Genomic DNA, 12,792 nt, shown 5'->3' on the forward strand with positions numbered 1-12,792 from the left:
CTGCAATCTAAATTCAAAAGACCAGACCACCAACTTCCCTATTTCCTACATTTCATGACAGCAAAGCATGAAGGGTGGAGCCCAAGAGATGTGTTAAGGGGGCTTCCACCCATCAGTAGCCTACTGATAGATGAAACAAACTCAGGAAGAATTAGTACATCGCAGGTCTTTCAGTAGCTCAAACCTGTCACGTTTTCTCTCCTGTGCAGGATACACAGCAGGATATAAAGTCTGTAACCAAATTTTATGAACTGACTATCAGAAGATCAAACATTTCTCATTGAGAGATGTCATAATGTAATGCTGGGAAGTACCTCTCGGTATATGGTGTACCTTTACTTATACATGAAATATTCAAATATCATCTACTTTGCTTGGAGCAAGAGAAGCACAGGTATTTGGATACATCATTTTACTTGGGGTTTTTATTTTTTTTCATGGGAGAGAGGCATCTGCTTAGGAGTTGGGGATCTAAGGGAAATGTGGTTTGTAGGAAATATGTGCTTCCACTGGCACTACACACCCTTCCTGCCATATCCACCTCCACTCTTTTTTTTTTTTTTTCTCTGATGATGCTGTCACTTCACTGTGTTGCGTTGAAGTGGAAGTAAGAGCTACGCAAGATAAGCAATTTACAGCTCAAGTAAATAAAAGCAAATATACCAGTGAGTAAGAAGTTAATCATCATCACACACACTGTGAAAATATCTGCTTTTCCCTGTTGGTGTGGTAAAAGCATTACTGCTCTGAAGAGTTACACAGTTAATACTGTGCCTTATTAGAAATGCCCATTATTAAATGAACAGAAAAATATACCTTATTTTTTGACATTTCTGCTGTCCTTGACATGTTCTGAATCCTACCAAAGATTTTGTAAGAGTTTTGGAAAAAGAAGATTCCATTCACTGTAAGAATCATCTTTTTGCCCATTCAGATTTCTTGTTTGCCTTGCTTGAGTGATGTTAGTTCACCCAAATATAGTCTGTTCTTCACCTGATGTAAATCTCCCTTTTTGTCCATGCTATATCCAATAAGGAGTTGTCTTAAAAACCCTATTGTGCCCAATACTGCAGAAGACACTATGAGATGTGAGGAATGTGGTTTTATTAGCATGCTAGAGTTAGTAATGCATCTGGGAAGTATATTCTTAAACCTTACCCACTCAATATCACCTTTTCTTGCTAATCCATCTTGCCTCTTGCCATGTTTTTCCTCCACAATTCTGTTTCACCTGGGAAAGGTGTGAGATTAGCTTGTCCTCTGATTAACCAGGTTCTAACACCATTGCTGTAATCACCCCCCATCACTTTACATAAGAGTAGAGGAGGAAGGTGCTGTCTCTTCACTATGTAGTTCACTATGTAGAAAGAATCGCAGTCCTATTTCCTAGATTTTCATCTTATATAAATTCTAGTTTAATCAGGAAACTGAAAGACTTGTTGAGCAACTGTTCTCCCTGAGACACAAAAATAATTTTTCAGTTGAACTAGCTTGTTAGATCTAAAAGGAAAGGGGGAGAATTTATTCCTACCTTCCCAAAGATACAAAGCATTACAACAAGCTTCTTTTCTCTAAAACAGCAAAGAGAAAGAAAGTTCTTTTGCAGACATTTTCCTTAGACAGTAAAGGATAAGCACTGATAGGAAGGGAGCTGTCCCACTGTCTGCACAGGAATGAGTATAATGTAGATTATGCTTAGGCCTTGTTCTAAAAATTTAGGCACAGAAGCATCTTCTTTTCCTGGATTACCTTTCCATGATATAAACGAGCACTTACAAAGGGAAGGAAGTGCCATTCTTGAAGTGAGTGAATATGTCCCCATAGTTTGGTTTTTGAAAAGTGGAGCTTGGGGGGAGTGGGAGAAACCCAGAAATTATATATTAATGAAACCTGGGGGAGGAGAAATTAGAAGCATCAGGGGTTTTTTTAATAGCAAAATTTCCTTCAAAATGTGAAAACGATTGACCAGAATGGGCGTGCACAGGCAGAGACTGTAATCCATTACTGTCTCTCAAAACAATTATTTTGGAATTAGCATAAATCTTCAGAAATTTGCCCATATGGAAAACGCAGTCACATATCCATGAAAATGAAGATGCAAAATGCAATATACTGTCTGTTTGGCAGAGATGGAGAGAGAGAGTGAGAGTGGGAGGAAGAGCCATTGACTTTAGAATTAAGCTTGTTAGTCTTCAAAGAGTGCAAGACAGGCTTGCATGTTAACTGGTGAGTAAAGGGCCTGTAGTGTGAGGCACAAGAGCTTGTTCTGACAATGCCCTGCATCCATCACTCCAGAAAAGAGGAAAAAGAGTCCCCCTAGTGTACCGATGCTGTAAGAAGCAGGAGGATCCCTTCCTTGCTCAATTCATTAAATCTGCTGCAAGCTCTGCTGTGGCATGTGAGAGAGCGCCTAAAGGTATTTTAGTAAACCCCTGGTCTCTGTTGATCACAAGGCTTCTAGTTTGTGAATTAAGGAACCATAAAAAATTATAAATAATTAGCTTTAAAAAATGAATGTGTGTTCTAACACAGTTTAGCTAAGAAGTAATTGGGGTTTGCATTGCTGTATAATTCTAAATATTGTTTTTGTCATCCAGAAAATATATATTCCCCTGGAAGACATGAAAGAAATTACTATACACAATAATGCTATTTTCACAAGTCCTTAGGTGTGTAGCTGAGAGGTAAATTCAAGCACATTATTCTATTCAAAGTACCACTTAATTTTTTTTTATTCTTTTAATTAAAAAGGGAAAATCTACTGCAGATAAAAGTATTCAGTGTAACCAGGAAGTACTACTCTTCCTGAACGTCAGAGATCTGGTGTGCTGCAGCTCAAAACACAGGCTTTGTATCTCTTTGAATTTGCACTGTCACAGATTAAGTGATAAAGCAGCCTCCTCCATGTGTAAGCCTTGATCAATGCCCCCCTCTCAGTAACCTTAGGTTCAACAATGCAAACCTGTCCCTTTGTGCCAGGTGCTGAAGGGGTATGCATATAGGAAGGCATAGCTGCTGTATATTGCTGTGGCTCCATAAGCAATTTCCTCTTGGATATGCTGAGGGAGAGCCACAGATAAAAAGTTTCAAAGGAGACCAGCAGGTCTCTGCTGAGGATACAGCACAGCTGGTTTTTAAGCAGTATTTGTCATTCTGTCCTTCAATAGCTTTCCTCAAGTTGCCCGTGCTAAAGGGGACCTGGCCAGTGGAGTTCCCCTTTTGCACCGAGCTCTCCACACAAGTCTGCTTGTGGCAGAGTAGGAGCTACCTTGCTCTTTCACCTCTTTGACTATTGACAAGAGAGATTAATTACCTTTCCAGCAGCAAAGGAAATGTGTGTTTGGGGGGTGAGAGGGAAGGGAGAATGTGTTAGGGAGAGAATTCCTTACAGTAAGTAAAAAGGCAAAACTGGACCAACACCTCATAGGAGATGGCCTGTGGAAGACCCAAAGGATGAGTAGCAAAACTGAAACAGTGCCCAGAGACCAGTTGTACAACCCCTGTAGACAGGACCAGGTAGATGTGGCTGAGGGTAAAGATCTCCGGCTCCTCAGAGGTAAGGGCAGCTCCAGGGGTAGGAGAGGAGGCTCTTACGGCTGTTCAGGTTACCAGTGGTGACGTGACTTATGCAGAGGCATTAGGTGCAGGGATGTTGTTTTACATTTTATGGCATAGATTGGCATTTCCTGGAAGTATAGTTTAATTATGGCACAAAGAGAGGCAGCACATAATTCAGTTCAGGAGGAAGAAGCTCTTGCAGCTCTGCCTGAGTGTGCGCAACGCGATGGTTGGTTTGTTGGTGCATAAGGGTGCAACGGACTTGTGTATACAATGCTGTGCTTATTTATGTGCTGCAACATATGTCTACGTCAGTGCCTTTGCTAATAAAAACCCCGCAGTGGTGATTGCCAGGTTTAGTTACTTAAATGAGTTAAGGGAGTTTGATAGGTGTTTGTGCATATTCACTGCAAAAAGGCTCCTCCTGAAGAGAAACTGTAAAATAGACGTCTTTAACTTTCCTTTCAGCTTCACATGCAGTATTTGACTTCTCCTCTAGTCGCTCGCCCACTTGCCAGTTGTATTTTGAATTGCTTGTGATGATATGGATGTTGATTATGGCCTTCACAATACTGCCTGGTTTTTCCAAAGAACCGTCCTGAAGGATGATACCGCAGGAAATTCTCAGCTGACCAAAAGGCAGACCAAGGTATTAGTTCAGTGTATGTTCTTTCATGAGTAAGAAGCAGATAAGATTTCAGCACAAATGGTGCATTTTAATTATGTTTATAAATGAAATGCAAAGCAGATGTTGGCAGCACCATTTCAAGTACTCCTTCCCCATCCCAGAGGCAATGTTTTAGTGTTAATACTGTATATCTCTCTAAAAATGCTGGATCTGAAAACTTTGTTATGCTGAAATATCTCATTGACCTAGGAATACTTCTGGGTTCTCATGCATCTGCATGCCAATTCTTCTAATTTCTAATTTTTTAAATACATACCAAAATTTCCTAAGTTTTTTCTTAAAAATTAAAGAAATACAATTGTATTATAAAAGCTCAAAGAATGCAAAGTAAGCTGGATGAACCCTGCCTGTCTCACTCCCTCAGCACCCATTTCATTTGTCTTATACTTGCATACATATGCATATATATATACACACATATATACACATACATATAATATATATATTATATATATATATAATATATCTATACACATACATACACATACCTATGCACTCCGTCACATTCCAAACACTCCTGGATGTTGGATCTTAAAATTATATTGCAGGAAATATTAGACTGGCAAGGGCTGTGCCTACAATTGGAATATTGTTGATATTCTCACATTTCTTTGACTATAACAGCTAAGATCAATATTTTCAATACCTTTAAAAATGAGATAATAACTTCAAAATATTGCTAGAAATTTACTTGAAATGGAAAGGGTGTGTTAGGTTTAAGCTTAGAGACTAAACTGCTTTTAATTCTGCATTTTTGCTTCTGACAGTCTTGGGAAAGCATGTTGTTTGCACTAGTAACTGAAATGCAATTCTAGGAGGACAGAAAGATGCACTAAGATTTATATGAAGGTGTAATACAGCAAAAAGTATATGGGCTGTTATTCTACTGTATTTCCAGAGGACTGTATTGATCTTCAAAGGGTTAAAGTGCTACCAGGTTACATTAATGTCACCCTTCAGAAATCACTGGCCAATAACGTATCAGCAATCAATGCTGCAGTGTGTTGTTCAGGACACTCAGTTTTTGGAGACAAGTGGCTGATATATTTTGACAAGAAGAAAAAATAGTCTCAGAAATTCTTGCAAATCTTAACTCAGAGGGGAAGATACATGAAACAAACTGCTTCCATTAGAAAAAATGGTAATGTTTGCCTTCATAAGTAACTACATTTTATGTCAGTTCAGTGGAGCAGTGAATGAACCAAAACTCTGCTAACCTTCAAAATGCAAAGGATTCTGTAAGTAGGATTTACATAGTCTGAATATTTTATATTTTGAGTGCTCATCACAGCGCACATAAACTAATACTTTGATATATATTTCCAGTAAAGAAAACATTTGACTTTTGGTGGAGTAAAGCAGTGAGACATGTTTTGGCTTGCGACTACAGACACAGATTTCTCAGCCCCTGCCCCTTTTTCCCCTATTAGCAATTTTCTTCTGTCTAGATCTTATAATTTGTACACATCCAAAGAAAGCAACACAATCCACTTCACTTTGACACAAAGGAAACTTAAAGAAAAAAAAAAAGATCACGAACTCAAACAGCCATAAAGTAGAAGTATAAATGAGGGAGTAAAAACAGTGGCTGCAAGAGAACACGAGGGGTTAAAGTTCTGACCACTGTCTGCATATATAAAATCATATCACCTTATCTGAAAAGTTTAGGCTCAAAAGAAAACCCTCGGCTTAAAATACCTTTTAGGTATATTAAATCTGTAGGCTGAAGATTACAGCAAGTGTTTTCTCTTTGGTGAGTAGCTGTTTGTCTCACTTTATTTACTTGGTATTGGGTATTTGTCAATGTCATTTCATATCTGCAGAAAATTCATACGTTCCATGGAAGTATGTATGTGTGTGAGTGTGCTGAAGGTCACATGACTGTTTCATCCTATTTGGTGGAGCAGCTTGACTTTTTTTCTCTTGCTTTTGGTGATGGTTGTGAGTGCAGAAGTTGATTGACAGATGCATGCCAGAAACCCCCATTCTCCTTTTCAAAGACTACATATGATGGATTGCGATCTTTCAGCTCAGCAGGACACAGGGACCATGCAAGCTGTAATTGGTCAGGTATGGAGTCAGCCATTTCTCAACTCCCCTTTTATTTTTTTTTTTTTCACAAGGGTCTAACCATATGATTCACATAATTCATATTTACAGTACCATCTTTCTATCTGTATCTTCAGCTACCAGCGAGTGTAGTACTGAAAGTGAGAAAGGCAAAAGAACCACAATAATCTGGCCAGGGAATCACTAGATAAACCTAAATTATCAAGCTTTTCTTCTAATAAACCCTGTTTATAATTTAGTCTGAGCTTTGCCAAATCAATGTATTTATTTATTTGCTGGTTTATTTTGTTTAAATGTGCTGAAGTAGAAGAACTGAGGAGTGAAAGTGTTGTGTTTGCTGGGGAGTTGCTTTCTATTTCTAATGCTATTCATTATTTCTATATTGACTGTATTCCTGTACTACAGGCTGTGGCTTTTTTTAAATTATCATTATATTTTATTTTTTCTTCTTTTACTCCTAATCCAGATAATGTGTGATTGAGCTTGGTAAATGTAGTAGTCTTTGCTGCTGCAGAGGGGCAGCCTGCAAATTAAACACTGCCACAATCTGAAAGGTCCAGGTGGTCTGCTCGTGCTTCCTAATGCAATCCAGCACAACAGCTTTAATAAACAGCTCTATTTAGTTCTCCCTCCCTGTATCCAGGGAAGTGAACTGGTCTGGGGCTGCTGTGATGAAATGCCAGAAGAATATCTCTCAAAGGCCTCACAAGCTGATTTTTAGAGCTTTTCCGTTTTGTCGTCTTTGTCTTCCAAATGGGTCAGTGAGTCCTTCTCTTTCTGTTTTGTGATTTCTGATAAGTCTGTAGTTTTTATATGTGTGTTTTAACCGTGCTGTTTTGAGCTTTAGCCAGAAGAGAGAAGAATCATTGTCTTTTCATTTGCTTCAAATAATAACCTGAAGTGGGGAAAGAAATTAAATTATTTTGTTCTGATGAACAGGGAGGGCTGTTTTCCTATGAATGCAGTCGGAGTCAGATGAGGGTGCCTGTTTTTCTTTTTCTAACAAAATTTAAAGTGCTCAACACTTTGTCATTAATCACTGGTTTGTAAATCAGTCTCTGGTAAAGGGAATTTTTTGAACTCTCAAAAGTTTGTGGTTTTTTGCATATGTTTCCAGTATAGTGAACGCATGCTGCTGAGGTGGTGACATAGTATTTGTTTTCTATATGCTGATACGATAGGGGGAAAATATGCAGTCTACACACTGTTTTCAACTAAATTATGGCAAAGCACAGAAGTCCCTCAAAGCACATGGTTTATTAATACCATCGTACACAGTAATGCATTTCTGGGTGGAAAATGTCAAATATGTAATACCATGTTTACCACAGACTTTTATTGCTTTAAATATTTTAAAAATAGGAGATGCATTTTGTATTAAAAATCCTCCAAACATTAACAGCTTTCTATTAGGTTGGCTTATATCTAAAAAGTGGGGCATGTTTGCTAGTACTACGTTTGTGAAAATATGTATTTTAGAGTGTGTTAGTTACCTTTTTGTTTTATTTGGTCAGTCTTAAAGATATATGTTTAATGATACAAAGGCACATACAATGGTAAGGTTTTGAGCAAATACACTTGACAGAAAATGTACGCCGAAACATTGATAAATCGCAAAACTAGTAATATCTCTTTAATGTAACTTTTTTTTGGCATATAAGAGAGTGTAAGTTAGCTATTTTATATTGAAAGCTTACCAGCACTCAGAAAGTGGTTTTGAGACCGGAAAAAATAGAAGGATGTTTTTTCTGTGTGTAACATTCCATATTTCATCAATTAAAAAAGTTCAGAGAATGTCTGCAAAAATGTTTATATCATGTGTTAGTGTATTTCATTTCCTAAAATCAGTAACAAGGGCATGGACTTCAAAGGAAAATACATTTAGATATTTTAGGTGACTAACTTCTTTGGGGGTCTTGCATCAGAATTTGTAGTTATTATTATTCTGAAATTTACTGTCTTAGGTGTTGCAAACATATTTTTAGATCTCTGTGTGTGCATATTTACATATCATATGTGTAAGTGTGCACATCCAAATGTGTTCATAAGTCCACAAAATTTTCAAGTATGTTTCTGTTTTTGATCAATTGTCCAGTGTTCAGTTGTTATTAGGTATATGTTAAGATAGTACAAAAAGTTTAATTTTTTTTTCGGATAAAAAATTGTGTATTTTCTAGTTGTATAACAAAAGAGTTAGTTAAAACTTCGGAACCTCAGAGCAATCAGTATAATTACCATACACTGCTGAAAATAGAAAGAGATTTTCTCTATGAAATTTCAGAGAAAATAACTATCAAAAGGCAAAACCTATGCCAGAAAATCTTTCCACACTGTACATCTATATTTAGTATTGATAAATAATAAAGATTTGCATATTTGGTTGTAAAATATTTTTAGAAGAGACCTTTTTTTTCTGATACTACTAGAAAAAGTTCTTAAAAGTCTTTGTTAACTTTCAAACCTCCAAAAGCAAAAACTTAAATAAATGTTTATAATTTTGCTTCTTTATTTCAGAATTGTGTTTTTCTTCAGCCATGGGAATGATTTTTTTTTTTTTTTTTACTAATCTTGGAGATGTAGCTTTAAATTCAGTCTTGTTTACCGCTAATGGAGTGTGAACTTGCCTAATTAAAAATCCAAACTATACATGTATAACCCTGATGCAGTGGAGATCTGAAACACTAGCAGTTATTTGTAGTTCAAACACTAGTCTGTGTATGACACGAATGTAATAGCAGGAGCATGCTGATTTAAAGGAATTTTCAACACCAAGTACTTGTTCATCATTAAATGCATTTTCCACCTTTTTTTAAAATATCTGGACTTCAGCTGTCTCTAAACACCAGTGCCTACAGTGGCTCCCACTGGTGATGTCAAGGGTGGGCAGAATGCTGCAATCCTGACCATTACCTAGCACCTGGGTGTACTGGACACAGGGTGCAGAATTGCTTGTGAGCCTTCCCTCTGGATTTTTCCTCCCCCAAGCAAGCAATAAAACAGCCAACTACTCTGAAGAACAACCTCCTTGCCTGGTGTGTCAAGATCTAGAAGCTCATTGCTCATTGTGATTTTGATTCATAACTGGAGTGTTTGGCATGAAACCCTGATCCCTGCCAGCAATAATCTGTAGCATCCTTCCTTGCACGCTGAACCCATTATTTCTTCAGTTGTGTTTTGATCTTATAGAAACTATTATCTGGATTTTTATGCCATATTCCTTATATATCCTGAGCCTATCTGAATGAACAGGTAATTAAATGTGTCATCTAATTATTTCAATTATGCTGTAATTTCTCTACCTTGTATGGTTTCTAAAACCTGTACTATACGTTTCTCTTCTTTTTTTTTTCCTCTCCATCTTTTTTTTCTTTTTTTTCTTCATATTTTCTTTTTTCTTTCTTTTCTTTTTTTTTTTTTTTTTTTCCTCTTCAGACCTGAGCTTGTGAGTGACAGGTTAGTTCATCAGCATTACAGCCCTCCTGTTTTTGTCTCATCTCATGCAGACAGGTCACTGTGTCCAATCACCCTTCTGGCTCTGCTATCCCTGGGGGAGCCCAGGCCAGCCTACCATCTTGATCCACCGGCCTGAGGGCCCAGGCTGGCTGCACATTTCTGTGTTCACTGGTTCTTGCAAATATAGTAAAACGGGAAGGGGAGGGGGGCAGCTTAAATTAGATCTCTATGTATTGAGAGGAAGCAAATTAGGTAACATTTTTCTTCAAATAAGCATGTGTTTGCAGTTATTACTGCTATGTTTGAAAGTTGTGTGTTTATTTTCTGTATTTCAGTGGTATCCTCCATATGATCTCACCAGTAGTAAATGCTATTTATGCAAAGGTAAACGTGCTCTTTTCCCATAGAGAGTTCTGGTCTGAAGCCCAGTTTATGAAACTGATACATCGCTGCAACCAGCGTGGATCTTTCTGTTCTGTTTCAGTTTGTTGCCTTTTTAAAAAATTTTGTTTTGTGTTCTTCCCAATGATTAACAACAATAGAGCAGGGGGATAGTGTTTCAGAGAAGCTCCTTCCTTTCTGCAACTCATGGGTCACTTTTGAGAAGTTTGTTCTGTTGTCAGTATTGTTTTGTAAAACAAATTAATACATATACAGGAGTTTAATTTTTACCAAATGAAGATCACATCTGTAATTTTAATTTGTCTTGAGCAATCTCTAAGTGATTTTTCTTGTAGTAGTAGAGGACTTTTTCTCTTGGAATACCTGTTTCAATCTTTAATCTTATATAAAGAATTGCCTGTAAAATATAAAAACGAAAGAACCATCTTACATGTAAATTTAAGACCCACTTTTATAAGACACCAGGGAATTGTGTCCTTTTGTCTGCAGTTTGGGACAAATCCTATTCTTTCTAGCAAGAATTAGATCAATCGCTGTAAGCATGACTACTTGCATAAGTAAGGTCAGACTACTTGTCCCCTTGTCTGCTTAGTGTATGTCCAGCATAGACATTGTTGTCCTTTGCAGTCACCAGCAGTGGTTTTCTGCAGTTCAAGACTGTGGGAGAGAGACTTTGGGACAGGTACACACTGGCTGCTGTTTTCAGTAGTAGAGAGACAATGTAAACAATAAGAATTATGTTTGGAAAACTTCAAAAATGTACTTTTTAATATTTATGAACAAGCTGGTACTCTGATAATGAAGCATTCCATCTTTGCAGAAACCTGCTGTTGTATACACTCTCTAGAATACTATGTCCCTAAGAATTATTATTGTAAGGATATGCAGGAATGTGGCTGTAATATTTTACAGTATAAATATTTGTTGTAGAGAAGTTTGGATCTTGTTAATTTAATATATGTAAATTCTTTGGTCCTAGGCCTGGATTCCAGCGAAAGAATGCATTTTTCTGTTGACTTCTGTTTTTACAACAGAAAAGATGAATTTTTTTCATTCTGATTCATGCTTTAAAAGGTTTTTCTTCTTTTCACACCAAAATCGGGGTTTAATTGAAATTACCTTCTAAAAACATCCTTAATATTTTTTTTTCTTATTGAATTTCTTTTTTCTTTTCTGTTCTGTACTACTCTGCTGTTTCAGCTGCTAGTTTGTGATCCAGGCCAATTTAGAGGTCTAATTTTTAAAAAAGCTGTGATTTACACTCTATGTATATTCACTATATTTTAATTGTAAGAGAAAAATAAAGTATGTCAGATGACCTTTAAATTGCTAGGCAAGTGACACTCCTCCAGTGATGTAGATTATTATCTTTTGGCAATGCATTTACATTCGAGTACCTCTGTTATGCTTCCTAGATTCTAGACTGATAAACTAAATATCAATCTGGGCCATTTTTATATGTACAGTACATAGAAGTGACTGTGCTGAGCCTCTTATCTTGCACTGACCTGTAGCTGTAACAAGACTTTTATTTTTCTTCTCTGATCTGAACTGCAACTCAAATGGAAGAAAATAAAAGGACAATCGAAGAGAAATTGTATACAGCACTTTCAAGATTAGATGAGGACATGGCAAAATATTCTTTTTTCCTGTGATTTACATCATTCAGCAGCATTTGTTTGTAATGCAGTTTTTTACTCTGAAATTGTAAAAATGGCAGGAAGAACCTCAAAGCACACAGTTTAGAATATGTGCATCTTTATCTCTCACTAAACTTAACTTGACTTAAGTGTGTACTTCAAAGGTGGTCAGCAAATCACTTAAGCCCATAAAAGAAGTCTGCATTTGCAAAGTACGATACTGAATTCAACGGGATTCCTTGCATATATAATTCTTTGCAGGATCTGGTCCAACTTGCCTATTAAATTACTGCTATTGCTGATTAATATAACAAAGTGTGGCTTAAATGCTAGCTAAATAATTGTTATGCAAACTGATTTACAATTACAACTGACTATTAGGATTAAAGATAGTAACTCAAGGGTCATGAACGCTCTTACTTTTTGAGGATATCAGGGCTACAGGTAAATGAACTATAGCTTCAGGGGTTTTGTTTTAACATTGGCTTTAAAACTGCTGTGATGTGTAGTATTTTCTCTTCAAAAGAGAAATAGTAGTTGTTGGTATTTGCTACTGATTCTCTGTTCACTGGTAGTGCTGTTCCATGCGACGGATCAGGTATGAGTTTAAAGCCAAGAATAGATTAGAAGAAAATTTTGAAGATCAAGAACTATTCTAAATTTCTAACCGTTCCTAAAAACGGTAGTGGGAGAAAATTTAATAAAAGAAAGGGTGAGTAGAGAGACAGGGGATGCAAAAATCTTTATTCCAAACAATCTTTACATAGTGAATTATATGAATTAAAGTTTCTTAAACTGTTTATAGTAGGTTTAGTTACAAATAATCCTGTTTTTTATTCCATATTTTTATAATTTATATATTATAGAAAATTTCTATATAATATATATAATATATATATTTCTGTAATTTCTATATTATAGAAAAACTAGGTCCAACAAACTTTCATGCATAATCTTCCTTTTACTTCCATGAGTAATAGG

General features: G+C 36.5%; 1 protein-coding gene across 11 annotated transcripts in view; it reads left to right on the plus strand.

Moving 5' to 3' along the window:
* POU6F2 (POU class 6 homeobox 2) overlaps nt 1-12,792 on the plus strand; it is a 329,766-nt gene that overhangs the window by 16,619 nt on the left and 300,355 nt on the right. For 5 of the 11 annotated variants that reach the window (XM_050319976.1, XM_050320010.1, XM_050319985.1 and 2 more), the window contains exon 1: nt 6,870-7,073. The exons of 1 other annotated variant lie outside the window; for it this stretch is intronic. In XM_050319976.1, coding sequence (XP_050175933.1) covers nt 7,070-7,073 — 4 coding nt within the window. In that variant the 5' untranslated portion in view covers nt 6,870-7,069. Of the gene's footprint in view, nt 1-5,358; nt 5,485-5,981; nt 6,000-6,108; nt 6,317-6,869; nt 7,074-9,372; nt 9,566-12,792 lie in introns of those variants that run through there. 5 more of the 11 variants (XM_050320028.1, XM_050320062.1, XM_050320002.1 and 2 more) reach the window with 5 other exon arrangements.

The sequence above is a fragment of the Myiozetetes cayanensis genome, unplaced genomic scaffold (genome assembly GCF_022539395.1).
Source record: "Myiozetetes cayanensis isolate MyiCay16 unplaced genomic scaffold, myiCay2020 scf1, whole genome shotgun sequence".
NCBI classification, from domain to species: domain Eukaryota; kingdom Metazoa; phylum Chordata; class Aves; order Passeriformes; family Tyrannidae; genus Myiozetetes; species Myiozetetes cayanensis.